Below are 27410 nucleotides of genomic sequence, written 5' to 3'. Positions count from 1 at the left end.
TGTTTGAACACTACATTCATACTCCTTGGAAAATACAACAATATTTCTTAAATAATTTATTATAAATGACCAAAAAAAACGATGACATTATTCTGCAAACATTAATTCTGCTTAATTTACACATATTTTATCTTGGACTTTATTATAATGCTGTTGTACTCTTTACACGGCCGAATAAACATGTTTATGAATGGAATCAATGAATATTTCTAATGGAAAAGACAAAATTGTTAAAATAATTGAACCTATGATGTTCTGTCCATGACTGTTAAAGTTCCCTTTTGCACCAAAATGACCCCATAAGTGTCAGTTTTGTCATGTTTCCTGAAGACGTTAATGTAGAAGTAGGCAAAGCAAGGAATTGCCCCGGGGGGCCTGAGCTGAAAGGGGGCCCCTCACCAAGAACAGCTGATAACATAAGTGCACAATGACATCATTCTTCTGACTACGCTCTCGCATTTAACGACTAGCTTGTGAGTCTGCAACGATAAAGTGGTTGGAAATCCCCAAATTAGGCCCAATAACACTACTACAACTGGTGTCCTTCAATGAAGGTCCTCAGGAGACAAAAATTGATATTTTAAAAAGAGGTATGGACAAATGAGTCCCCATTTTCACCAAGCGTTGCAGTTTGGTACCAACATATCTGATCTGTACGCTCTCAGATCTTGGCACCTTAACGTTTGATTTGTCGACAGAGAATAAATCACTTATGTGCAAACAGAACTTCAATCAACAGTGTCTTTACATGTCTTTCCTTCTCTAATAGCCCTTTCATGTCATGTTCCGCTTCCCAAACCTAATTTTGAACTGGTTGATGTGTTGAAACGGAAAAAAAAAAAGGTTCAGAACAAAGAATAGTTGGTTCTTTCATGCGAACTGTGACATCATCAGTGGGCGTGTCATATTCTGGGTTGTGAAAGAGTGGAAAGTAGAGGAAGTTTGGAAATTGTGCTGGTGTTGTGTCTTCTAAATTTCCACCTTAGTAACGCGGAGTAACGTCCTCATACTTTGGTTCCTCTTAAACGAGTGTGAACGCGGGTTGGTTCACCAGAATGCACCATGGTTCTGAGGCTCCAGAACGTAACCAGATCCAGAACTGTGTCTGTCTGAAAGCCTGAAAGCACGATAAGAGTTCCTCTTCTTTTGATAAACAGGGACAAGAAGAAAGAAGAAGAAAGAACACAAAATGCTTTTGTGACCATGTTGCATTTTTCTTCATGGAATTATTTGGCAAGCTATACCGTGTTGTGCTGCTATCAGCTATCGACACAGCGACACAGATTTTGCCATCCGAACCATGCGCCCTGGGGCGTAAACGCGAGCCAGATTAGTTCCAAACCACATTGTGGCGATCTGAATTACGATGCACCATTTGGTGGAAGTGTCTTTTGTTAATCCAGGCTTGGTTCTGTCATAAATAAGTAAAAACAGGTAAATACATTTTTTAAAAAAGAATCTCCTCTGAGTTTTACATATAGCTTATAACCCTACTTTGAGTGGCTAATTGGAATAGATGTTGTGTAAACAATGTCACATAGTGAGGAAAGTTATATTTTACACACAAGTTCATTATACTTGAAACAGTTCCACAAGAGTTCCCACTGATCTCTTGTCAGTCGTCCTGAGAGTAACTCCTTCCTCCTTCAACTTCTCGTGACACGATAAACGACAACGTGCTCAAGTCTTGACTGAACACACAAAGCGATGCCCCCTGCTGGTTTTACAATCCCGTATCTGCCACTTGGCTCTTCTCCACACCAGGACGCACTTTTTGCCTCCCTTCATTTTGGAGCGAGTGGGCGCTTTTCTCCAGTTGGTGTAGCTGACCGGCTCGCCACCCGCCCACTCCCAGTGCCCTCGGCCTTCCCTGTCATTCAGACCTTTTACAAAAGGGGAAAATAATAATCAGTGTACAGGTCAATAAATAAAATGAATAAATAATAAATAAATTACACAATCTTAAATGATCCAACCTATCCAGAATGGTTTTCTCCCAGTTAAGTCCCACAGCCAGTCCATGTCCACTTTCGAGAGAACGCTTGCTAAAGTTCCTTTATATCTGGAAATAAACAAATTGTGTCTGTTGTGTCTGTGTGTGCTCATCCTTTGACAAACTCCTTTAACAATATTCTTCATTATGATGAACAGTACCTCTCCCTGCAGGCTCTGTTCGCTGTGCTCCAGGTGGCTTTGTGCTCAGTGCTGAGGATGTAACAGTGACCACTGTGAAAGGTCCACCCCCGAGGGCACTTCTGAGATTTCACCATCTGTGCACAAACATTTGAAAGTGATAGAAATTCATTTTAAAAAGACAACGTTAAGACATAATTTTTTTAGTATTATCAATTAAAAACATTACAACAAAAGAGCAATCTATGAAAGTCTTCGGCGTTCTGCAACGTTCCATACTAGATACACTACTTTTCAGACTTAAAATGTTAACATATACCATCCCAACATTATTCACAGAGTTAAACCAAGTTCAACGTGGATGTGGACATATTAAACAGACTTTCTTTTCTTTTATTAAAGACAGTTTCCCAATGTTGTCCTAAGCTTCAATACCTGATCAGTTGGCGACCAGGGTTTCCAGGACACACCGTTGCAGTGAAAGAGCCGATTAGCCGTCTGGTTGAAATGCAGGAGTCCCATCAATTCTGGCACACATGGCTTGGGAATGGAGTGCTCAGCTGTGGCCTGTGGACCACGAGAGTGTCGTGAGTGTGGATTAATCAATGACCAAGCAAAAATGGAGACACCAACACAGCTACTGAGCAACCACCACTGCTAGACTTTCTGCAGCATCTAAAAGAGAGAACAGATGTTTTGAGAAGCAGTAACATTTGCACTCACAAGCCCTTTAGCCGGTCCAGTTTTCTGGGTAGTCGAAACTCTTCTTTTGGGTTCCTGTTTGGAATCAGTCAGTGCAGAAGATGCCTGCAGCTGTGGTCCTCTGCTGACCACACGAATATTCGCTTTTCTGCCCTTCCTGGACGGGGAACTTTCGTCTTCGACTTGCATTTGCATGATGCCATGATACTGGAATAAAGAAAGGAGAAAGAAGATAATGAGGAGTTGTCTAATTTGGAAAGGTTAAGTCGGATTGTTGTTGCTCCTTACTGTGAAAATGATGTCTGTCCCATTGTGAAAAACCGAGGACGGTGCAATCTGAAACAGAGTTACAGCTTATACATATTTGTAGGTTAGGAGAAAAAAACCTTACCAAAATCGTACTTACGGTCTTTGGATTGCCAGTCACTCTGATTTTCTTTTTTGGGAGACTTGCAGGCCTGGGGATGCTGTCTCCACGGGCCCAAACGACCGATTCACTCCCCAAAGGTAGTTTCTCCAGTTGAATGGATCCATGTTGGGGGTACGCGTCTGACTTGACCTCCTTTCCTCCAAGTACAGGAGCCTCGCGATCCCGGTCCAACCTGCATTGTCCTGTGGTGATGAACGCCACTTTAGCATTTTTGGCAAATTAGAGCCCCTGCAGTAAATATTCAGCCTTGAGTTCAAGGAGCTACCAGTGCGGCTATTAGAAATACGTAATCAGAGAATAGTTACATACCTCCAGAATCCATGATGGTCACTTGGGCCCTGCTGATGCTGCCGATCAGTGTGGCTTCAGGGGAGACGAGGAGCACTTCGAACATTTCCTCAGCCTCTTCAAGATGATCCTGAATGATCCCTATCTGCCAGGTCCTCTTTGACACTCCTACACAGAGTGAAATGTCCATTTTTAACAAGAGTTGGTAAAGGAAGTAGAATAGAACTGGACCGCAGGATGAATTTGTGAAATATTCAGTTCTTGATACCTGTGATTAAATTTCAACAATATGATGCTTAAATGAAATTTGAGGTTGTTCTTAATTTGTTTTGTATAAAGAGACTTCATTAAATGTAAAACAAAGGAAAAATGTTATTATGATATTATTTGACTGGTCCGGCCCACTTGAGGAATAACATGTTTTAAAAGGCTAAAAACATGATTTGGGAAGCCAATATTATCTGTAATGTTAGCCCACCTGAATCTAAACAGTTAACCTGTGAGTCTTAGTGAACATTTTTGCCAAAATAGGTGTTCATGAGACACTGTGTTCGCAGGAATGGTACAAAAAAGGACAAGCCCATGGAAAGGCACCCCAAAAATAAAGTGCCAGATACAAATAGAAATAGAAATAGACAATGAAAAGAATTTTTATAATTGCACAAAGCTGAACGGTCTTCGACACATACCTGGATCAAACTGTATAAGGGAAGAAGGGCTCACAAGGAAATCTTTACTCCCAACTGCAGTCACTGGCTTAACCTACATAAAAACACAAATATCAAGCTCTAAGAGAGAATTTTGTACAGTTTAGTGCTGTTAATTGGGACATTCAGAGGCCTTATTATTCCACATTGCTTTTCCAGTCAGTTCAAATACCAAAGGGCAGCAGACCTGGACAGTGACGTATGAAGACTCTGCCAAGTTTCCTTTCCGTACGATGTCCAGTGAGACGCTTCCCTGCTCCTCACACGCAGACAACTGAGCCTGAGACAGCTCCACACTTGACCAACTGAATTCGAGGCTGCAAAGACAAGTTCAAGAACAGTGATTACACAACTTTTAACATAATATGTCACATTTTTAGTATTTTTTTGTTTGCCTCCTTACACACGAGGAGACCCAGTGTTTCCTAAAGGATCAGACACAGTGAACTCCAGGCTGTCAGAGAGCGACTCCGTCTCTCCACTGACGACATACACGATGGTTCTCCTGTTCAGCTCCATCTGAGAGAAGCACTGTGGCACAAAACCGCCTGCCAACAGCAACCAGAGCAGGATCTTAACTTCTTTGTTCATTGAGTGAGAGAGAGAGTATAGATGTATAGAAATAAAACATTACCTGTGGTAATATTTTCTAGGAAACCAAAGTAGGGTGGGCGAACGATGCAGAACGTGAGCTCTTCCTCTCTGCTGTCGCTGTCTTGGGCCTTCAGTTGCAAAGATGATAGAAAGATCCCATGTCGACCGTTGTCTAAAACCTCGACTTTCCAAAGAGGGAGGAGTTTCACAACCTCAGGAGGCGACTTATCCAAAGGCTTGATCTGAAATCAGTTTGTAAATAAAAGAGATCACAAAAAACTTGGAAGTACCAAGTTATAAAACATGAATTTATGTTGTAGGGCCTTTTTAAGGGACTATGGGCACCCACGAGACCCTGAACCCAAAAGTAACTTGTGACACTGTGCTGGTAATGAGGGTTTTCCAATCATTGTTGTTGCTGTGGACTAAAATAATCTAGACTAAACACCTCTGGAAATCACCAACCTGAATGGTGAAGAATACGGGTTCCACATGTAATCGTCCATCCAGGAGGAAGCCTCGACTGGTGCTGTCAGAGGCAGTGAAGGCAAACCGGTCAATCTGTGACGGCCCTCCGCCATGTTTATAGGATACCTTCATTTCCTGTATGTCCCTGTAGGTGAAATTTGATCTAGTGGTCAGCACGGCGTCCCGTAAAATCAGCCGTCCATATTGTGGCGGCTGGAGAATGGTAAAGGTCAGGGCGCCGGGTGGAGTGTCGGGGTCGGACAGGGCCAGGCTGTCAGGGCCCAGGATGATGGAGGAATCCTGAGGGACTGTGACGCCTTTGTTGGATGACAGAGACGGGAGGACACGGTCCACCATTTCCACTGTAACCTCAAAGCTTCCGTTTCGGCTGGTCTGCCCATTACTCACAACAAACCTGCAGAAACATAAAATAGGCTGTGAATTGAGGAATCTGTCCAAATGACTGAATCTGGATTGAAGTTCCCTTTTTTGTGTGCTGGTATCTTTGATAAAAAAGCAAATATAGGGGGAGTTTTGAAGTTCTTGACTCACTGAAAGGTTTCTTTGGGCGCGCTGGCTCGGTTGTCGTGCACATAAGCTACGAGGTTTGCTGCTATGTCCATCTGGCTAAAGGTGGAGATGGCCAGTCCGGGGTGCTTGATGTATTCCACGTGTCCATGAACAGGAGGGTTGGTGATGACGTACAAAAGCTCCTCAGGCTTTTCCGTGCCGTCAGTCGCTAATAGCACGTCTGTGGTGAGAACCACGCGGTCACCCCGACTGACATTCGCTGGCTTCACAAAGATGGCAATATTTCCTGGAAGTCGTTGAAATATGCAAAGATTAAATCAAATTGTGGACCGTGTCATGAATACACTGGACATGTGGTCGAGCAGTCATGAGTAGAAAATCTGATCCAAATCTATGCCTGGTGAAGAAAAGACTTCTCATACCTTTCTCAAGCTCTTTGACAGAGATGTGAAAGTGCTGAGGCGGTGATTGATTCTTTCCGTCCATCAAGTGGAAGACAAAGAAGTCCTGTGTTTGAGTGGCGTGCAGGCCTGTGTGCACATAGCGCAGAAGGTTCATGTCCACCATTTCCTGGGTGCAGTTCCTCCCAGCTGTCAGCGTAACCCACTCTTGACCTTCCTAAGACAGGACAAGGCACAGTTAGAACACTCCATTGGGAATTTAGACTGGACTTCTTACAACAGGAAAACTCCTCTTTCCAGGAACACCACTGGCTAAAAATTCCATAATTCAGTAATTTTCTATGTCAAATCCGATTCCTCCATTAAATACAGATACACAGACTGACTGAGCTGAATCATTAAAACACTGGCCAATTGACATGGGTTTTCTTTGATGGCTATTCACTTGAACGACACCTCACCTATTAGTCAATAATGGATGATTCCCTTTCTTATCACTATATCAAGACAGCTAAAGTGACCAGATCGGATACTTTCTCTAAAAAAAGATTAATGTCACTGCACCAACCTTAAGCTGAAGCAGTCCTTGTGTAGGAACACTCTCAAACATGTACTTGACCTCCGAAGACGGCGTATCGCCATCCTGTGCAAACAGTGCGACACTGGAGATGAGCCTCATCTCCCCTGGTTCCACCTCCAGCCCGTTGTTCCTGAAGAACACGTGTTTGTTTTCCACAATCAACCATGTGATTGGTCCCATTTAGAGCATTCATTTTAGCGAAGGTGTTTGTCTCACCTAATGGTACGAGGCTCCTCGTCATTGACTGGCAGCACTTTAACCGTCACTTGCCTGTGGAGCTGGTGGCGACCGTCGGTTAACTGAATGGTGAAAGTGTCCTCCATATTCTCAGAGTCATCGTGCATGTACATCAGATCCATACCTGGAAGACAGCAAGAACAGATTTCTTCGAATTCTTTGGGGGTGGTCACATCGTCCAAAGGTTCAGTACAGTGCACAATGACATACAGGTCCAAGTTATTGGCCGTTCTCTAAGGTTTTGACTATAGTTCATGGTTTTCGGTTGCTAATTACATTTTCGTTCCCAAGTCAGGGCTGCTAACCAAAGATGACCAGGCTTTTGCTATCAAGGCTCCGAACCTCTTATGGAATGTCTTACCAGCTGAGATCTTAAATGCCAGCACTTTACCACATTAACTAAGTTAAGGCATGTTTTTAACAGGAAACTATTTTAGTGACTGATTCCTGAGGTACAGCAGAACATATTGGCCAATAATTGTTTAATAACGTCTCAGTCCTTGACCAATCACAAGGACATTCCGAGAGAGTCAGTGGTCTTGTTGGGGAGCAATTTTCATCACCATGGCCATAAAATGGTAAAATACCAGGTCAAAATGAAATGTACAGTGTTTCTTTGATATATCTGAGGGATATAAGTGAGTAAAAAGTACCATTAGTCAGATCAGTCATCGTAAAGTCAACAACAGGTGACTGAGGACCGGCCTCTCGCCTCTTGTTGACCGGCCTTTCACTCCCGTCGTTAATGATAGTGCCATGTTGAGGAGGCTTAATGATGCTGAAGCGCAGGAAGTTCCTGGGAACATCCAGATCTACTGCGTTCAGCACGGACGAGTCCAGCTGCTTCGTTTCTCCTTCTCGTACCTCATCACAGAAGGACATGAATGAGCATCAGAAATCTCCTGGTTAATGTCGTCCTCACAAGTGAGACCGACTGAGGAAAACTTACAGTGATATTGCGAGTCATAAACTCTGGGATCTCGTCGTTTGTTGGGTCAATGATGATGTAGAAGGGAACGTGTGCAGAGCTGTGTTTGCCGTCTGACACACAGAGCATGAAGTGGTCAGCGGTGGGCTCCATCCTCTGGTGTCTGGACTGTACGTAGTTCACGTGACCGTCCATGATGTCTTTGTATGAAAAAGAGGCTACACACAGACAGAAAAACACAATTAGATCTTGTTGTTTGTGATGTGATGAAAACAAACAGCATATTTGGATGTGGGTTACCTATGCTTACGCCCATGTTGCTTTTCTCAAAGCCGGGACTTGGCAGGACATTTTCAATGTAGCCAAACTGAGGTGGAGAAATCAGACTGACCACCAGTTCGCTCAGGACAGTGTCCACATCAGAGGCCTTCAAATGAGACGAGGTTATCGGTACAGTTCCACCTTCATCCACTGTAAAGATGTCTCCTGCAAACACATAGTAAGGCTTTAATACATCATACCAATATCAACCTCAAAACTCAATTAATTGAAAAAATAGACTTTATTTGTACTTGCTTTGGTGTTTTAGAAGATCATTTCTGAAACATTTCTATATGAATAGACCAAAACAATGAGCCAAATATAGCCACTAAAGACATTACACCATTATTAATTGGTTTATTGTTCTTCTTTGGGCTTCTTAAAACAAACACAACATATATATTTGATGCACTATTAATGCAAAAACAGATATTATTAAATGTTAAATATTCACAGTTTTGTTCCGTTTTGTCCACTCTAGTAATACTGGCTTCTTTTAGCTTTGTTTTGGTCTCCACCATCTCCTATAAAAGATGCCAAATGTAGAAAACCACGAGTAATTTCATAAACAAATGTATGCAAATGTATATGTACGTTAACTAGAACGTGAGCATTTACCCTGAAGATGCAGTTGAGGAGAGTGTTGAGGATCCTCACTGTGTATACTGTATGTTACATTTTTATCTCTTTGGATTTTATGACTCATCTTATGACTCAAGTTATATGACAGAGAATAGAACGACCCACCTGTTTTCAGTGAAGGTGCCTGGTTGTCGACTGGAAACACCGTGATGTGGAGGTCGTACGCCGGCAGACTGTCTCGCAGCCGCACTGTGCTGCCGCTCCTGGTGGGATTTCTTCCGCCGCAGCATAGAGCGGAGTTCTCCGTCTCTCCGTCAGAAATGACAAAGGTGATGGTGTCGTCGCGAGGAGTGAGTCCAACCTCCAATCCTGAAACGATAATCACACAAAGAACTTTAAAGAGTTCCTAGGGACATTTTGTGCCATTCTGTTTTTTATTGTTTAGCCATTTTGGCTGTGTTGAATGAATATAGCTCAAATTTTCAGAAAGATTTTGTACTGTCATCTCAGTTCCTGAAACTAGCCTAAAGTAACTAAGCTACGCACAAACTTACTAATTTGTTCCTGGTGGCAGAAAATGTCACCTTCCCAAATCAAATACCCCTTTTTTTCGAGTGGTGTAAACATACTGCCTTTTAATGGTTAAAATCTCAAAAACATTATTAATATTTGATATGTATATTTCAGGCTGAAGTAGTTTTTAAAGACTGACTAATTTAAAGTGGGAAAAATATTAATATTTAGTATTTTTACAGCAGTTTTTGGGAAGGTGACATTTTCTGCTGCAAGGAACTAATTACTAAGTTTTTTTGAAAGGAACTCTTGAGTGTTAAGATTACAAACAAACAAAAGTTATGCAATGCTAGCATATTTCAAACTTGGGACATTTACCCTTAAGTGTTCCTGACATACAGTGTGATATCTACATTGCCAATAACCTTTTTTGGCAAATCTATGCAAGTGGTTGTTTGTGGGGGAAAAAACACTGAGTGCAACCTCCGCTGTCTACCTGTGTGTTTGTAGCTGACAATGCCTGCGGTGACGTCAGCCTGAATGAAGCGATCCACCACCACCCCACCCCGCAGCACAACGCCATGATATGGCTGCCGAGCGATCAGAAACACCAAGCTGCTGTTGTCGCTGTCTGCGTCCAAGGCAAAGATGTACTCGGCCGTGATCACTGCCGCCTCTCCCTCAGCACAGCTGAGGACTGGTTTCAAACCAGCAACCACCACAGGGACCTCGTCGTTGACGGGCTTCACCTGGAGAGCACACGCGAGTCACTTTGTTGAAACTGTGCAGGGGTTAAAGGTCAAATAGAGTGGTGCAAGTAAGGCTGCTGAAGGAACCGAGCAAAAGAGAGTGATTACCTTCACCTGCAGGACGAAACCGACTGAGTTGGTGCCGTCTGTCGCTGTGAGTTCGATGTTGTCCTCCACAGTTTCTGAGTTGTCATGATGATAGCTGTGCCAAAAGGGAGATGACAGATTCAATTTGCTGAGTCATCAAATTGGCAGCACTTAGAGGGCTCTTTGCTCGGCAGCCATTTTTACATGCTATAGCAGGAAAAGCACAGGTGTTATTGACCGGTTCAGTTTATGGAACTCAGTAAACAAGCATGCCACATAAAACCTGGGGGAATAGTTTTTAATAAACAGGAAACACTTGAGTTTCATCATTTTTGGGATCATACATGTTTTCTAGTGCCATTAATCCTATATGACGTGAAGAAATGAATAATCCAGCATGTCTGACCTAACTTTAAAACTTTTCAGGTCTTGCACGGTGAAAGCCTGGCCTGGTTTTAGTGGGAGCCCTCCGAGCTGCAGGACTCCATGCTGGGGCTCCCTCTGCAGTGCCACCTGCAGGGCTTCCTCCATGGAGTCTACGTCTGACAGCAGTAAGTGTTCTGGGCCGAGCCTGGATTCACCTCCTTCATCTACGCTCAGAGCATTGGTGAAGACCTGGAGAAGAATATATCCATGTTTTTTTTATATATATTCTCATGCTCATCTTCTATTAATGAGAAAATGTTGCATTTGCTCTACCTGTGGTGGCTGGTTGTCCTCTGGTGTTACAGTGATGTTAAAGCAGATCCCAGTGACTGTTTTGCCCAGACGGTTGGTGACAGACAGAATAAACTGGATGTACTGGGGGTAAGGGCCGATGTCTGTGACAGGAGGCATGTAGGCTACTTTCATGAAGTTCACTGCATGCTGGAAACAAGAAACAAAAAAGCAGTTTTGGATAACATGCATCTCAGGTTTTACTGTAGAGTCTATGATAACTTGAAGAATGTTTTCTGCTTTATCTCATCAAAAAACAGTATTTTCACCATTACCTCTCTTGCACCAAAGTCCATTTCGAAAAGCTGGTTTTACACCAAGCAGATACATGGAAGTTGTTGAGTCTTGTCTGTCCTCATCAGTGAGCTCAGATGCATTTTATTTTTCTGTTACTTTTTTGAGTAACAGAAGTAGTTTTTGAAACACTTAAGGCCCAGGTATACTTCCGCGCAGATGCCGTGGATGCTGAAGTCCGCTTCGCAAATCGCTGACCCTGGCGTCAGGGCCCTGTAGTATCTCACTTCACCATCGGGTGGCGGTACAAGTCTGGATGCAGGGAATAGGACGCATTCCTACCAGAGAGTGATGCAACAGCTCCTTCAAACACGTCTGGTTCAAGGGACTGACAGCTGAAAGGCAGGCAGTGTGCATTTCGTCGGAAGTATACCAGGGCCTTAAAGTGTTTGTTTGCATTTACCAAAATGACAAAAACTTACCAAACATGGGTGCAATAGATGCTCTTATGTCTCCATGAGTTAAAGACACTAATTTTCACTATGGACTTTGGTGAGGGAGAGAGTGTTGAAATGTATTTGAGGATGGGTAGTAGCAAGATACAACAGCACATGTAGCAAGTGCAAAGGTCTTAGGCCAACATTAGATTTGTTTAAGCAATGTTATATACAGTATAATTATTTCTAATTCACTTTATTGGAACACATCCAGAAAGTATGGGAAACATATTTGCAGTAAGACCAACTTTCAGTAACATCATTCCAATCCAAATGTCAGTGATCACAGACAGGTGCCCTGGGACTTTTGCACAGTACTGTATATTCTAAAGATATCGTAGTCTGAAGCAGGTATGGACTTGATCAGGCTCACCTGATCAAGTCCTTGTTATTTGGCTAAAGTCTGTTTTTCTTGCGTCCCATTTTAGCTGATATTCTGGGAACCTGCAGGAATTATTTTAACTACACTGGCTTTCAGTGAGGTGATATGATCTTTAGTTAGTATCCTTAACTCAATCCATGAACAAGGCAATGTTCATTTTTAAAATGTCAAAGCATTACCTGTGTGAAGAGCCTGAGCACTGGTGCATTGGGGTCTTTGGTGAACTTTGGTATGCTGTCAACCAAGAACAGCCTCCCTGCATCAGGAGTGCTGTGCATACAAGGAGAACACAGTTCAGACAGAAATCTCTTCCCCAGGTTGTTGCACAGAATACTTTGAATAGGCGAGAAGAACACACTGACCTGTGAGGACCGATGTAGAAAGGCGTGGTGGTCACTGTGTACATCAGCTCACTGTCTGGGCACTCCTGGTCTAGGAAGTGCAGCTCCTGTCGTGTGATGTGGACCACTTCTGTTTCTTTGATTACGAGACAGCGGCTGGAACCCGGAACCTCTTTAGGTGGTTGGTCTGGAACAGGTTCTATGTGCACCAACACCACCTGAAGACCAGGGTTGGCTCATTACCCAGAAAATCTTGTATGTTACTATTAAATTCCTTCATTCCCGGTTACATTAGTTTTAAATAAACCCCCACAAACTAGGTCACTGTGTCCTTTCTTGTCCTAACTCAGACGTCACATCTTCTTATAGAGAATCATTCATGCTCACTTTCACATCTACAGGCAGTTTTTTAATGTGTTACTTTTACCCACTTGAGGTTCTGACAGGTTGGGAGGGTCGTGGAAATCAGACAGCACCACCTCAAAGGAATCATCAAACACTTTGTTTCCAAGGTGTCGGTAGTAAACCAAGGAATGAAACAGGTCCTTTTGAAGAAAGTGGTTAACGGGGTAACCTGGATTAAGACAAACACATCACCAACAAACTGTTAAGAAACAAAAACGTGTGATTAAAATAAACACATATTTCTTTGTCCCTTCTCCTGACCTACGAGTCCTGGTCCCGGAACTTTCATGAGCTCTCCAGCCTGAGGGGGTCGGGTGATGTTGAAGAGGACGTAGTCGTCACTGGAGTCCATATCTGAAGCCTGCAGGGTGGAGCCCCTCAGCAGAGCCGTCTGGCCCTCAGACACCTCCAGCAGCATGTTGGTGATGAGGAAAGGGGGACTGTCATCCTTAGGCAGGATCTTGATGGGGAACTTGTGCCTGGTCTGATGGCGACCGTCGGTGATACGGAAAATAATGAAGTCTTTGGTCGAGTCGCTGTCGTCGTGGTGATAGCGAACGACACCTGCTTTGATGTCGCTGACGGTGAACATGAAGCCCTTTCCGCCTGGAGTTTACATCAAGTCAAAAAGCCAACTTTGTTATCAACCTCAAAGACCAACTTGTTTGATATATTTTATTAGTGTTTTTAAGTCCCCACAGAGGAATGATAGTTGTACGAGTACCTCTGACAGTGAGACGTCCATGCTGCAGACCATCCACTGTGATGATACGGACGACATTCAGGTTGTCGTTGTCCACAATCTGGACCTGGTCCCACGTTATTGGACGGGACTGGCCCTCCAGTAGGCTCAGACCTGCAATAGAAGTAAAAAATACTTTTAGCTGTACCGTACTGTAAATGGCAAAAGTGATTCTGAAAGATAAAATTAAGGTGAATTCTTGGTACCAAGGGGGAGTAAAATTCCAAATAGTTAACTAGATTAACATCAAAACAAGTCACTAAAAGTAGTTGAAAAAAACCTTTTCAGTTGGGTTCCGACCAGCAACCTTTTGTCATAATTATGAGTTCATAATTTAATTTATAAATTATTATAAATTAATTTAATTTAAAACTGCTAACATACCCATGTTCCAGGAAACTCTTGGTGCATTTGTGTCTGCATTCCTTACAGACACGTGAACAGTAACTGGTTGGCTTTTTTCAAAGAAAAAATCATGCACCTCAAACTCCACCTGCAGGGAAGAAAACATATTTTTTATCCGACTAATTACAAACAAAAAAAGAACGATCGGTATACACCACACAAACGATAAGAAACCAAAGTGCTACCTCGTAATTCCTACGCTGAGTGTGTGAGGAGTTTGGAGGTTGATACCCGATGAGCATGTCATTGAGGTCCAGCCAAGTGAAGGAGGAGATTGGGCGAGTGTGATCGGACAGATGAGCGATGAAACCGTCCACAGGGGGTCTGGTGATGTTGAAAACCAAGAGCTGTTTGGGTGTTTCCTCATCCTCGGCATCCAGTGTAGCAGTGGAGAGTGGAGTGAGGATGAACTGGTCCACTTCCAGGATGAACATGGACATGAAGGAAGGTTTGGGTGGCTGGTTGGGCATTGCACCAATAATCCGCACTGGAATCCATGCCTGTTCAGACTGGACCAAAGTGAAATGAAAAGGTAGGAAGTTTTTACAGAGGAAGGAGAACACAAAATAATAAAACTTAATTTAAAAAATAACACAACAGACTGCTATTAAACCTTCCTGTATAGGCCAAGTTACCTGATAGATGCTGCCACTCCTGGTGTCCTTGAGGTCCAGTCTTATTGGGATATAGTCTATGTCTGGAGAAGGAGGCTCGATGTGCTGGTACCTCAGTCCCATCGACAAGAAGTCATCACAGGGGATTTTGTTGACCTTCACACGCTTTAGGCCCTTCAGGCAGTCTTCAGATTTACACATGGCCCTGGCTTTATTATCTAAATGATGACAAAATCACAAAAAGGAAACACAATTTTGATGTAACTTATTTCCATTCTTAGTTTTCAAGAACGTAAAAGTCCAGTGTGGGGGAATTACGGGGCTTTAGCAGTGGTGTAATGACCTGAAACTATAGTAACCATTGTTTTTTTTGTGTCACTTTAGAGTTAATATTCATATCGACATCAGGAGTAAATCCTCATCTAGATGATAAAAACTAGCTCTTCTGGAAGTCATTCACATTTTAATGTCACCTAAAGACAATCGTAGTCCCTCCAACACTTTAATCTTTAACACTTAATTTTAACAGCTATTTTTTTTTACAATGTTCATGTCTATACTTACCAATGCATTTACTCTTAACATAATGGCAGACAAGAAATTGAGATTCTATCAAGTTAAAATGTCATCTGCATAAGACACCTTTTAAACTCACCTCAAAATGCTAAATTATTGCAAGCAGAATGCAGAAATCATAAATCTGGTAGATAATCTATGGGTTTGGATTTATTTAATTAGTTACCTAGTTGCTGACGTAGGTGGATGAAGCTCTCTGGCTCATCCCCTCTCTTGGTAGCTTTCTCTGGTTCTCCAGTGACCAGCTGGCCATGGGCGGGCAGGTGTGAGTTGTGGTTGATCAGATGGACGCTGCACTCCAGGCTAGACCTCCTCTCATAGCGGAAGGACACCACGTTGCCGTCAACTACGTCGGAGAGGCTATAGAATTCAGGAACCTCCAAGGATTTAGGCCCAAGCCTTATGATGCTGCATTCAGGCTCTATAATTTCCACATGGAGAGAAAACACCTCCATGTATGTCTCTGTCTCTGTGAACCTGGTGGAAAAGAAGACACATAAGATCATCACGCTGCTCCAAGAAGAGGAAGAGAAGACACTATGAAGACAGTGGACAATATGAAAAGACAGTATGTGTATGTTTACTTTACAAAGATTTTGGTCAGACTGCACTACTTCTGAGTTTCTTGTTAGATTATGGTTAAAGCACAGCATTCTGATGTGAGTGTTATGAAGTGAACATGACACAAGGGGGCATCTCCTGTAAAAACCTACTGCAAAAACTTCAACAAATTGTACCTGTAGAGTCGGAGCTTGACAGTGTCCTCTTTCAACAATGGGCAGCCATTATGGACATACTTCACTTCATCAGTCAGATAATGGCAGTCAAACACCTGAGCAAAGACAGGGAGAAAATATCATATCGATAAATATCATATAGACTTGATCCCTGAATGCGAATACTGACCATTTTCCCTGATAATACCTTAATGATTAACTTTAAATCCTAATTGTCTACATATAATAAGCTGTTTATCATAAGCAGATTCTGCAGACAAAAGCTTAGTGACTGGACCTGGAAGATAATTAAACACAGACTTCTGTTAAAATCCTGAACAAATTGCTGTATTGTCAACAACTCACATGCAGTCAACAAACCCAAGTAAGTAAGAGGCCTAAATGTTGCCTTCGCTCACTCATTGTGAAGTGAATGTATCTAGTTTTAATCTCAAACTTTTGTTTTCCACTTTTAAGCACAAAAAGAACTCATTTGGGAGATTGAACAGACGAGTGTTTCTGTCAGCACAGAGTCATTAGGGAGGAGACGGCTTGTCTGACTGGAAAACAAAGGAACAAGTATAAAGATGTTCCTTCACATTCTCTTCCCCAAAATATGTGTCCTTTTTCTTTTAGTGAACACTGTTATGCTTCAGACATCGGCATAGATAAAGTACCTTAGTCTAAAGAAAGTCAAGAACTATAGAGGTCACACAAAGAAATGATAAAATGTTGTACAAAAAATAAAATGCAGAATTCAGGCAAATCACCAGACACCATTATATTATCTGACATAGCAAATTAGTTACTGAATCCTATTAAAGGCACAATTTCTTAGATATGATGCGGTTGTGATCTGTTGAGCATCAAAATAAATTGTGTATTAGCTGTAAAAAGGTTTTAGGCAATTCCACACTGAACTGAAGAAAGGGAATCTTTCCGATTTAAGAATCATGGGATGCGGGGTGCCACAAGGTAATATACTGGGCCCTTTACTTATGAAAATAATTTTTTTTTAGCAACACATGCAGGTAAAACAGAAAACGTCAATTTGGGATTAAACTGTCAAAACACATGTCAATTTGCCAAAGGACATTTCAACATGCAGATTAAAGGAGCCAGGGATCAAACCAATAATCCTTTGGATAGAGGAAAAACCCACTCTACCTCCTCCACAACAAAATAAAACCAATTACATTTTTCGCAATTTCTCAGAACTGCATTAGCTTATAGAACCAAAACGACTTAAGTATTAACCTTGTCATCATTACCACAACACTAATAATGTACATCATGGTCACCTACATCTTAGCTGTAACACATGCCTTCAAGCTATTCAACTTAGCTTTTACTACAGACGTTAAATTGCCTTGAACATACAGGGGTTTTTCACTGGAGGAGCATTTTTTTCCATTACCTGAGGCACGAGCCTTCCCACTCGCTGAGTTATGGGCTCATTTAACACCACCTCCACCTTGCACGCATCCTTCTGACGAGGGATATGGAACTGCAGGTCGCCCTCATCAAGGTAGGCTGACTGACCTCTTTTGACCTTCAAGCCCTTGTTGACTTTCACCAGGGAGCCGTGCGAAGAGCAGGTCAATCCCAGCAGAAGCACTGGAAGCAACGTCCAGGCCAGCGTCTGACTCCGTGACACCATCACTGTCAGTCACAAGCTGACGTCCTGTAGGGTCTTCAAAGGTTGTGACGCAGGATTATTTTTGGCGGGAGACGTCAGTGGACTGCGAGTCTTTCTTCTTGAGAAGCTACATTGTCCTCTGGTTGCATGATGATGAGTTTTTCACATAAAGAGCCAGAAGCTGAAAAGAAATGAAACAGTTTCAGTCCATGGTATTCAAAAAAAGATGGTGTTCTAAAAATAAATCTGCAGAACTTTAGTGAGAATGTAAGAATGTTGAGAGACTTTTTTATTCAATCAGTAAAAAACATGTGTCTGTAGATCCGTTCCAAAACATACTGAAAATATATAGATCATATAGAAAAAGACAGACACCAGGCCTTTACGTTCATTATTGATTACGTCAACATTTACCGTTGAAAATCTCACAATTTTTTTTTTTTTTAAGCAGAATCACAATAATGTTCATCATTATTTTAGCTTCCTTGTGAGTGTCTGCCATGCAACAGCCTCTTTGAATACATTCAGAGCAGGTCACTGGCAAAGGGCAGAAGCTTTAGAGAAGATTGAAAACAGTCTCCTCTGTGTGTTAAGTACACATGGATGTAGTTAGCTAGATGTAGTTAACACATGTGGAAGCAGAGGGGAGGGAAGTTCAAAGATACGCCGTACATTACACCTCTAAAGCTCAATAATTAACATGTGTGCCGTGTGCTAAATGAAAGCAGGAGACATTTATAAATAATAATTCCATAATAACCGTTTAGTTTAATGTAAATCAAGTGATCTTAGAAGGAAAAAGACTTCTCCTCCAATACAGCCATTAACAATCAAAGGTAATGGTAATAGGTTGCTCCTGCCATTAGAGAGGGCAACATTTCAGCTTTAGTAACAACCTCCTGTGCTGCAAAGTGACCTATGAAACAGGAAAAAGAGTCCTGAAAGACATTAAACACAATAGAAATGGGAGTCAATATGAGAGGAGACTTTGGGGGATATAGAAACTGTAAGGTGTGTCTGTTCCCGTTAATCTTGTGGGAGGGGCTACAGACAAAGAACCGCAATCCGAAGGAAATTTGTATTCAATGAGCTAGGGATTAAACTCCACAATCAAGTACTTTTCTGGAGATTATGCAGCTTCAATACGCAAACCAAAGTGGAAAAATAAAACTACATAAACTAAGTGTAAAAAAATGCTGGGGGATGCAGCACAGAAGAAGAAGATTAATATAAACTATATAAACTATTTTTGATTTTGGGTGTATATTTGCAGATTAGATAGAGCAGCTAGCAGTTTCATCCTACATCCATTCTTATAAGCTACATGCTAATGCAAGGCTAGTTCATAGCATCTGCATTAACTAGTGTGTGGCAGCCAAGGTTTTGGGATCTGTACCCGATTCACCCCAATTTACATCTCCCAATTCCGGTAGTTTTACTGCGATTTCTCCCATGTAAATTGGCCATTAATATTACGGATGATTATTATAAAATTATTATAAAATGACATTACTCCGCCTCTCCATGTGAAACTAATGCCGCTCTGAATAGGGCTCAACAAGGAAAGGGTGTTATTAAGCTGCAACATGCCACTTCACCACTGAATTTTACACTCTGTATCTTTAACACCGTGATCATTAAACGGGTTGGTACCACAGGAAACAATCTTCTTAGACAAAGCTATTATGTAAAAACACAAATATAAGCACATATGTAGGAAGATGCCAATGCTGGAGGTTTACGATAATGACGGAAAGTAAAGGTGTTGTTTATTGCTTTTAGTAATTACATGTCTGCAGCAATAATAAAGAAATGATTTGAGTTCTTCAACCAGCTCCAGGAAATGTTCCCTCACTCATAAACACTTTGACTTTCTGCTCAGCCTGTCAGGAAATATGTTCATTGTGAACAAATGTTGGTCTCCGCCTGAGGCTAAACACGGTTTCTTTAGTAATGACATGATTTACTTTTTTTTTCAGTCCCCCTAACCATGAGCCCATCCATCATATTAGACTTGTCTTATCGTGATGACTAAACGCAGTAGGGAATTATCTTAAAAATAACATTTTCTTAAAATAACAAGAGGCCAAAATCCTCCTGTTGATTGTTATCCACTTTTCTGCTTCGCCGTTCGCTAACAAGGAACTCCTTCCTCTGCGGGGAATAATAGAACGTCATCCTCCACAAGAGGATGTGTGGTGGCATCATGTTGTGTTTGAAAACCAGGCTTCAGGTGTCACACTGCCACATTCCTTCAACACTTGTTGTGGGACACCTTCCCCAGACCTCACACAGGAAAGAGCCTTATAATCAACCCTCTGCTTTGGGGAACATGTCAAAGCTTGTCTCTCTGTGAACAATGCTTGTGTTTGGGGAGCTGGAAAGATCATGTTCAAGGAGTTGAGTCCAAAAACAGGATTCCAAATGGTCACAGCCCCCTCTCCTTCACCTCCACCTCCACCAGCAGTGCTAATGTGTTGCTTTTGTGAGTCAAAAGAATCTGTTTGACGTTGGCTGATGGCTGAAGCTTCCCCTTAAAATCTTCTGTGCTGCATTTTATCTTATTATCTTATAATCTTTTATCTTTTACATTAGTTTTTTTTTTAATTTGACTTATTTCTTGAACACAGCCGTTAATAAACTGACCTTTTTAAATTGCCAACATTGTGTCACAATGCTGACAAATTATCTCCTCATCACGAACAAGGCTGACATGTTAGTTGCATATTTCCACAACCACATCCGTGAGACAACAAAGCAACATTAAAATTAATGTCTACTGTGTTGTCAACAGGTGGTTTCACACCTACTTTGTTTGGCCCAGATTTTGTAGATCAGTCTGTACCTAAAATAGATCTAGGGGTAAAGATGGCTGCAGGCTTTTAGAACTTTTTTGTACACTTTATATTTTAGGATATTTATATTTTATATTTTTAATTTACAATTATTTTCTGATGGTTCAAACCAATTCCAGGAGGCTTTTCACCAATAAAAATAGTGCAAATGCATCAGTACAACTACAAAGTTGTGGAATGAAGAAACAAATAATGTAATGTTTGTTTTGGATTTGAAAGCAGGAGAAATAACCCTCAATGTCAGTCCGTTTTGGTCTCCTCCAACTCCATTTTCCAATATCTTCCAAAGTAAAGTGCTCCACCAGTTCATTTCTAAAGCCTTTTTTACACTACAATTAGCAGGTGGACTCTAAGGGGCAGTTAAGACATTCCATTCGCCAATGGTTGTCCAGATGAACGAAGATGACAGTGGAATTTGCATTCCTGCCAAAAAAATCGAGCAAATTAGAAAGAAATTTGTGTCCACTAAGGTTATGAGCACTTCTCATTTAAACTGGAAGTGACTGCCAATCAAACACAGGGTTTTTGACCATTTAAATTTGGTATTACTTTGCTAGTTAGTTTATCTGGTGAGTGGCTGAGTTTTACTAATACCCCCAACACAGTCAAAAAACAGTTTCATCTTAACTTTAAAACCCCAGCTATACTCACTAAATTCACTGTAAAAGAGGCTTTTAAAAGGCGTATATCTGTTGCTTCTGTTGGTTGTGAGGTTGATGAGAAGCTGGGCCAATACTGCTGCGCTCTCTCGTCAATATGAGGAACCCCTTTTTTTATATATTATTAGTAGAGGAAAACAAAGTCCAGCCGCATACCAGAGCTGAGAGTAGATCACACACGAGCAGATAAGAGCCAGTCCAACCACTGACCCACTAAATAACCCCATGTAGCCATAATCTGTCCTGCTGTAGATTTGGATGCTTCTCTGACTGATGTGGGGACTGCTGGGAAAGGTCCTAATATTAAGCTGCCTGCAGCACTCTGAGGGTCCTGGCCGTGTTTGCACTTGATCCCTTTTCCTGTTTGGTTAAAGCCTCATGTTACCGTCGCTGAACAATACAACGCCACACAAGACACATCCACACAGGAAGTGATGATGAGCAAACAAGCAAGAATTCTCCTCAGGAGTCTGAAGAGACCGGAGAGCCTCTGCTGACATGCCGCTCAGCATCTGCTCAGTGTCACAGTCAGCGCGTCTAATGACAGACTACATTTTACATTCCCCGAAACCTGCTGCTCGCTCAAGATCAACTCCCTAATCCAGACCCACACACAAAACACATAAACACTGGATGGTACGGGACCACTCTCACCCTCTTAAAGGGTCACTACACACATTTCTGCACACGTTAATCAGAATTTCATCACAAGACATTTAGATCATCCGTCCATTTAAAGTCGGTTTTTGTCATTGTTTGATCCAAAAGCAGATTAACTTAATTTCAGCCATTCTACATTATTGTTGTAGATTTACTGCCAAAAAATAAAGCTTGACTGTTCCATTTATGGCCACTGATTGATTTATTGATGCTGCTCTGCGCACTCACTCCTGTCTTTTTCATATCTTTTTAACTATATGTCTTCTTAGTATAGTGCAACATTATAATGCACAAGCTTTTAACTTAATTTTGTGCTATGTATGTACTGTATTTGTGACAAAACTGAGAGAATGGTCGAACAGAATGCTGACATATGAAAGAAAAACAAAGGAAAATGCTAGATTTGTACTCAAAAAGCCAGTAAAAATTAAATGCTTGTCTCGGAAAAGAGCAATAATCTGTTGGAAATACCAAAAAAGTGTAACTATTCTTGTGGTGTACTAAACACACATAAGGATTGTGTTGCAATAACCTATTCTATAATATAATATAATATAATGGTCAATAGCAGCTGAATAAAGTGTGATATTATGTGGTGAGTGACCTGGCTGAGAGCCAGGATGTTTACATGAAGTCGTTCGACAAACAGCTTATTAAGAATTCACTAAAGCGCAGGCAGGTGTCAATTATGACAATGTAATAACTGTTTTAAGTCCAACCTATAATGTGCATTTTACTGCTGAAGCTTTAACTTCAAGGTTCTGTCTTTTTTTCCCTTTAAAAGTAACTTTTTTTTTTTTTTTAAGACGAGCTGCTCACTTTGCCCTTGGGCCCAGTTTTTGCCTTAATAACAACAATTCTATCGCAAAATTCAAAATAGTTAGCACACACTAGTTGCTGCTCCCAGAAAATCTCTTTATGACCAACTAGGTGAAGTTTCTTTTGCTGTTTTTGTCAATTCTGCCCATAGTTTAATAAAATCAGACGTACATACATTTGAACCTTTACCCTTTCCTGTAAATTGCTTCACAAAAAAACTAATTTTCTCAACAATGGCTTTGGTCGCCATCTATTCCCCTTTCATTGAACACTCGAGTCATACGAGTCATGAAGCTACAAAATTACAGTCACAGAAAAGCAAAAAGTGTAAATATAAACCAGGTATAAACACTATAATTTTGCTGGCTTTGACTATTCTTTTCTTTTTTTAAATGAGCTAAAGTGGAATTTATTTTTTAACAATATGTACATTGAAAATTCAGCATCTGCTTTAAACACTAGGCTTGAATTTCCTCAGACTGCTGTTTTCAGTTTGTAGCCTGCATTATTATTATTTCATGGATTAAAACATCGGAAGTACATCAGCTGCACATGCTTCCCCCCACTCTTCTCCTTAAAAAAGCACAGAATCGTAATAATATCAACAATGCTAATAAAGGCGATCCTTCCGTAACGCAGCTGATTTACATCCTGCCCTCGACAAAACCGCCACTTACGACGGTGACGGCCACAAAGCGCACAGCTGTGAGGGAATGTGTGTGTCATGTAACAAGTGGCTTCGTTCCACAGCTGGGAATGCCTCTCACATCCACTCGCAGCAGCAGCTTCTTCTTCTTCTTCTTCTTCCTCCTCCTCTTCTTCTAATCTTAATAATGACAGGGTCCTTATAGCAGCCAGCAATTTTCAAAGAAAAACAAGGCATTGGGGAATAGAAAGGCATGTTGGCTGCTGTCCAGTTACACAGTCCAGCTTGTGCAGCAAAAAGAACTGTGAGGATTTTGGGATAAATGGGGGGAGTGCAGTATTGTGCATGTGTGTTGCAGACAGAACTGCAATTTTTGTGGATTTCAAACAACATTTGATGTAAATAAACCAACACTGATATGTTATAATAACACATGGGCTCCAGATTTCATTCAAAGTATTGACGTAAGTTAATGTGGACTCCTCATATTTAGAATAAAGAACATTTAACAAACGCAGCTGTGAACCCCAGACATGTTCTTACCTGATCCGCTGACATCTGGCTCGTCTTCTTCTCCTCCTGCACCTTCCACAGCAACTGGCTCACACTGACAGACTCACAGCAGCACTCCTCAGTGACAAACTCCACCTCTAAAGAGTGAGATGAGTAGATAGAGAGAAGAGGGAGGGACAGAGCAGGGGAGGCTGAGTGCAGGGAAAGAACACGGCGACTCCGGACGCCTTCCCTCGTCTCATCGCCGCTGTGGGATCAGTCATCGGAGTGGAAAAAAAAACCCCAAAGACAAACACTGGGCTGCGAGATCAAAGTCTTGTCTAAAGTGCCTCAGTGGTTTGTCATTATTGAAAAGAAGCGGGTGAAGATAAAAAGGCTTACGGGTGTTAAACAGCAATGTGGGGAAGGACACATGGACACTGTGTATCTGGGAGTGTGAACAACACAAGTACTGTATTTGTATTTTAAATACAGAGTCTGTGCCAGGTCTTACTCCCTTGTAAAGGAGATTTTTGAGGACACACACTCCAGGAATGAAGGGAAAGACCTTTTAAGAGTGAATAAATGATGAGCGGGCCAACGGATTACGTTGAACTACCAGGCTTGCACCACATCACAATTTCTGACATTTGACCTTGACAACAATGGTGATCTTAAAGAAAACTAGTCTCCAAGAAAGTGTCTTGTCTGCCTGTTTCTCTGTCAATCACACCACTGTCGAACAGGTCAAACTTGGCAGGTGACATCCTAATGGCACCAGTGTGTGTAGTGCCAACTTGGACATTGTTTGGATAAGAAATGAAAGAAATAATAGTAGAAATGTGACAGATATACCACTAAAGGGCCACCCTCCACCAATTTTTCAATCTTTCTTTAAAAAAACAAAAAAAAAAAACAATTAAAAAAGGGTAAAACCAATGTCTCATACTGTAATGAGACATTGATTTTACCTTTTTTTTAAATTGTTTTTTATTGTATGAGTTGTTTATTTGTGTTGTTTTTATACTTTCTACAATATTTTTTTGTGTTGTTGTATGTTTTATTGCTTGTTTTTAGGTCTGTTAGGTCTTTTTATATCTGACATAGATCACTTTGTTTCAGCTGTTGTTGTTTTTAGTGCTTTATCAAGACGCCCCAATGACATCAAGGTCAGAAATCCCTTCATGAGGCCCAATACAACAATACCCCTGCCCATATTTTACCAACGTAACTTAGTACAGAGTTATGTTAGAAAGTAATGAGTAATAGGAATATTTAAGCCTTTTATTTCACGAGCAATGATGAAGAATCAGTGTTATTTTAATGTAGACTGTGATTATCTACCATTTTACTGAAGTCAGAGTGGAGTGTTTTCAGTCGGTGCATCCACACTGTGTTCGTCTGTGGCTCGTTACACTCCACAGCAGAGTGTTTGTGAAAAGGAAACATTCCTCGGCTTCAGAGTGGACCTGCTTCACTTAGTTCTGACGGCTCCTGTGGTTCCAGCAAACCTATTATACTGTAGTGTCCCGACTGTTGCACGACTGCACCAGAGAGAGAAGAAACTTCCACTCTGACGGGAAGAGAAACGCAGAGACAGAATCGTTTCAATAAATCTAGTCAATGTTTCGAGGGGTGGGTCTGATCTTCCTCCTGCTGGGTCTCGTCACAAGCTTGTCCCTGACGGATAGTCGCAGAGACAAGGACGACGACCCGGAACGTAACAAAGCTATTTTGGAAATGCTACACATCAATAAAGTGTCTGTGAGGCATCAGGTGAAACCACATCCCTATATGACGAGGGTCTTTCAGCATCTGGACTCACTGGAGACTGAGGACTTTGGGAGGACAGATGGGACACTGGTGCAGAGTTTCCGGAGTGTTGATGGTAAGGATTGACTTGAAGTACTGATGAGAACAACTTTACTTTGTATTATTACATTATTTTCTGACTACTACGCTACTTAAAGAGGGAATTTGTTTGTCTGCAAGGTGCAAAAAGGCAGGTGCACTGCAACAGTCATTCTCAAAGACTGGGTAGAGGCCCACACATGGGTCATAAGAGATTTATTCTGGGTCACCTAATACATTTGCTGGATATTTTACTGATTTGTAAAAACGTACAGTACTCAGTATCATCATCGATTGACGATACAACCCAAAAATCCTATATGGTCCCTATATATAAAAATGGGAAACAGTGCACTGTAAGACACATGAGAAGAAGTTTCTCTACTTCTCAGGTCCAGATGAAGCTCCTCCAGGATGGATCTGGTTTAACATCAGCACAGCGAGTCCGTCCATGTTGGGCACAGAGCTGGTGCTGTTCAGAAAAACCCTCCACCCATATCCACTCAGTGTGACGGTCACACTGCACAGTGTCACTGCCTCAGTGGGAGCTCTGCAGGAGGGCCCGGCCGGGGAGGAGAGGCCGCTGAGCCTGGACAGGAGACCCTCATCTGGATTTGATGTGTTTGACGTGTCGGCCGTTGTGGCCGCAAAGCCGCTGGATGTGGTGGGTTTTCAGCTGCGTTACACGGACGAGAGGGGGAGTCTGGTTCTGCATGAAGCACTGACACAGAGTCTGTACTGTCTGAACAGAGGAGCCATGAGTGAACCTTTACTGGTGCTTTACCAAGGACACACTGTCAACATCTAACAATCCAACAAATCTGGTCCCTGTACACTGTGAGCTAAATAACAAAGTTTCAGCACATGATTAAAGATTTGTATGTTTTGTTGTATAACACAAAACCGTTTGCTTTTACTTATAGTCTTGAGGAACTTGTGATGAAAATCTGTCTTTGTATAATGTCAGTTATTAATTATTATCTCTTATTTTGAAAGTTTTCACTGGACGTGCTGGTGCTTTACTCAGATAACATCCATTGTGACTGAGCTCTACAGCCCCCCAGTGGACATAATTAGTAACTACAACACCACATTCAACTGAAACAATAATAGACACACATTATTATAACTATTTATATTAGTAGTAGCAATAGCAGAAGTATCAGTAATATGCTACTTGTCATAGAAGTTAAATAATAATTTTTCAGCTGTTATTAACATAACTACTACTACTACTATCTCCGTTAGTAGAAGCAGTAATAGAACTCAAAAGAAACTTTATGATAAGAATAGTATAATACTATAGTAAATTAGTATTTAGCAGGTTAGTATAGTAATTTATATGATTATTATTATAATAGTATAAGCATAATATCATAGCATAGTATAATAGTCGTAGCCAATAGTAATTGTGATTACTGTAGGATAGCATAGTGTATCATTGTACAGAATAATACTCAATTGTAATTTATTAGATAATGAATATAATAGTCAGTTATTATTGTTTTTTATTATTGTCATAATTATCGTATAGTGGTAGTAGTAATAGAGGGATATTTGTTATAGTAGTAAAACTTAAATGAAAGTACAAATTTTATATTGTTATTACTTATCGTTGAAATAATTATTAGTATTCAGCATGTCAGAGGTCTCAAACCTTAAGTGCAATATCATCATAAATATTATTATTTATTTGTCTTTTTCTCTCTTTTTTTCACATGACTGTCCCCTACTGACCAAAGTAGACCCTCAGTGAGAACCTCAGATCATTTATGATTAGGAGACCCCTGGTCTATGTAGTCACAGGAAACGCTCCATACTTCCTCTGCTCTGATTGGTCGCCGTCTCCGTCATTCAAGTCTCGCTGCAGCCAATCAGTGAAGAGCAGTGGCACTTAACGGTGCAGCCT

At 41.4% G+C, this 27410-nt stretch overlaps 2 protein-coding genes across 5 annotated transcripts; one reads left to right on the top strand and one right to left on the bottom strand.

Annotated features, from left to right (window-relative positions):
* Positions 1 to 43: 43 nt before the first annotated feature.
* On the bottom strand, positions 44 to 27402 carry frem1a (Fras1 related extracellular matrix 1a). Of its 4 annotated transcripts, XM_044022476.1 has the most exons (39): positions 27239 to 27402; positions 23702 to 23808; positions 17298 to 17700; positions 15902 to 15996; positions 15331 to 15641; positions 14610 to 14806; positions 14160 to 14483; positions 13954 to 14062; positions 13552 to 13683; positions 13089 to 13433; positions 12854 to 12996; positions 12444 to 12640; positions 12261 to 12351; positions 10951 to 11118; positions 10658 to 10866; positions 10273 to 10366; positions 9912 to 10164; positions 9068 to 9271; positions 8300 to 8485; positions 8021 to 8217; positions 7725 to 7935; positions 7051 to 7195; positions 6823 to 6964; positions 6276 to 6471; positions 5875 to 6139; positions 5320 to 5737; positions 4895 to 5096; positions 4664 to 4808; positions 4448 to 4577; positions 4243 to 4315; positions 3575 to 3721; positions 3242 to 3447; positions 3124 to 3171; positions 2857 to 3042; positions 2569 to 2700; positions 2155 to 2270; positions 1977 to 2062; positions 1683 to 1883; positions 44 to 1637 (listed from the first exon to the last, which is right to left on the bottom strand). In XM_044022476.1, coding segments are annotated over exons 3-39 (6549 nt in total). In that variant the 5' UTR covers positions 17541 to 17700; positions 23702 to 23808; positions 27239 to 27402; the 3' UTR covers positions 44 to 1635. The 4 variants fall into 4 exon arrangements, with proteins under 4 accessions (XP_043878411.1, XP_043878410.1, XP_043878412.1 ...); XM_044022475.1 differs by having other exon boundaries at positions 44 to 1883; XM_044022477.1 differs by lacking the exons at positions 44 to 1637; positions 1683 to 1883; positions 1977 to 2062; ... (2 more) ...; positions 2857 to 3042; positions 3124 to 3171 and having other exon boundaries at positions 3433 to 3493.
* LOC122766033 lies at positions 25274 to 26415 on the top strand. The gene is made up of 2 exons (XM_044020614.1): positions 25274 to 25538; positions 25894 to 26415. Exons 1-2 carry the CDS (start codon positions 25274 to 25276, stop codon positions 26307 to 26309), a joined length of 681 nt encoding a protein of 226 aa, XP_043876549.1. The 3' UTR covers positions 26310 to 26415.
* Positions 27403 to 27410: the final 8 nt, after the last annotated feature.

This window comes from Solea senegalensis, linkage group LG3, assembly GCF_019176455.1.
Source record: "Solea senegalensis isolate Sse05_10M linkage group LG3, IFAPA_SoseM_1, whole genome shotgun sequence".
Lineage (NCBI taxonomy): Eukaryota > Metazoa > Chordata > Actinopteri > Pleuronectiformes > Soleidae > Solea > Solea senegalensis.
This window is presented reverse-complemented; position numbering and strand designations above follow the sequence as displayed.

Excerpts from the sequence above, each read along its gene's own strand:
- frem1a (XM_044022475.1), bottom strand. The coding sequence starts at position 17,540 with ATGGTGTCACGGAGTCAGACGCTGGCCTGGACGTTGCTTCCAGTGCTT. Across the intron at positions 3,448-3,574 it reads GACCATCATGGATTCTGGAG|GACAATGCAGGTTGGACCGG; the intron begins GTATGTAACTAT and ends TCATCACCACAG. Across the intron at positions 2,271-2,568 it reads CCTGGTCGCCAACTGATCAG|ATGGTGAAATCTCAGAAGTG; the intron begins GTATTGAAGCTT and ends GTTTGTGCACAG.
- LOC122766033 (XM_044020614.1), top strand. The coding sequence starts at position 25,274 with ATGTTTCGAGGGGTGGGTCTGATCTTCCTCCTGCTGGGTCTCGTCACA. Across the intron at positions 25,539-25,893 it reads GAGTTTCCGGAGTGTTGATG|GTCCAGATGAAGCTCCTCCA; the intron begins GTAAGGATTGAC and ends TCTACTTCTCAG.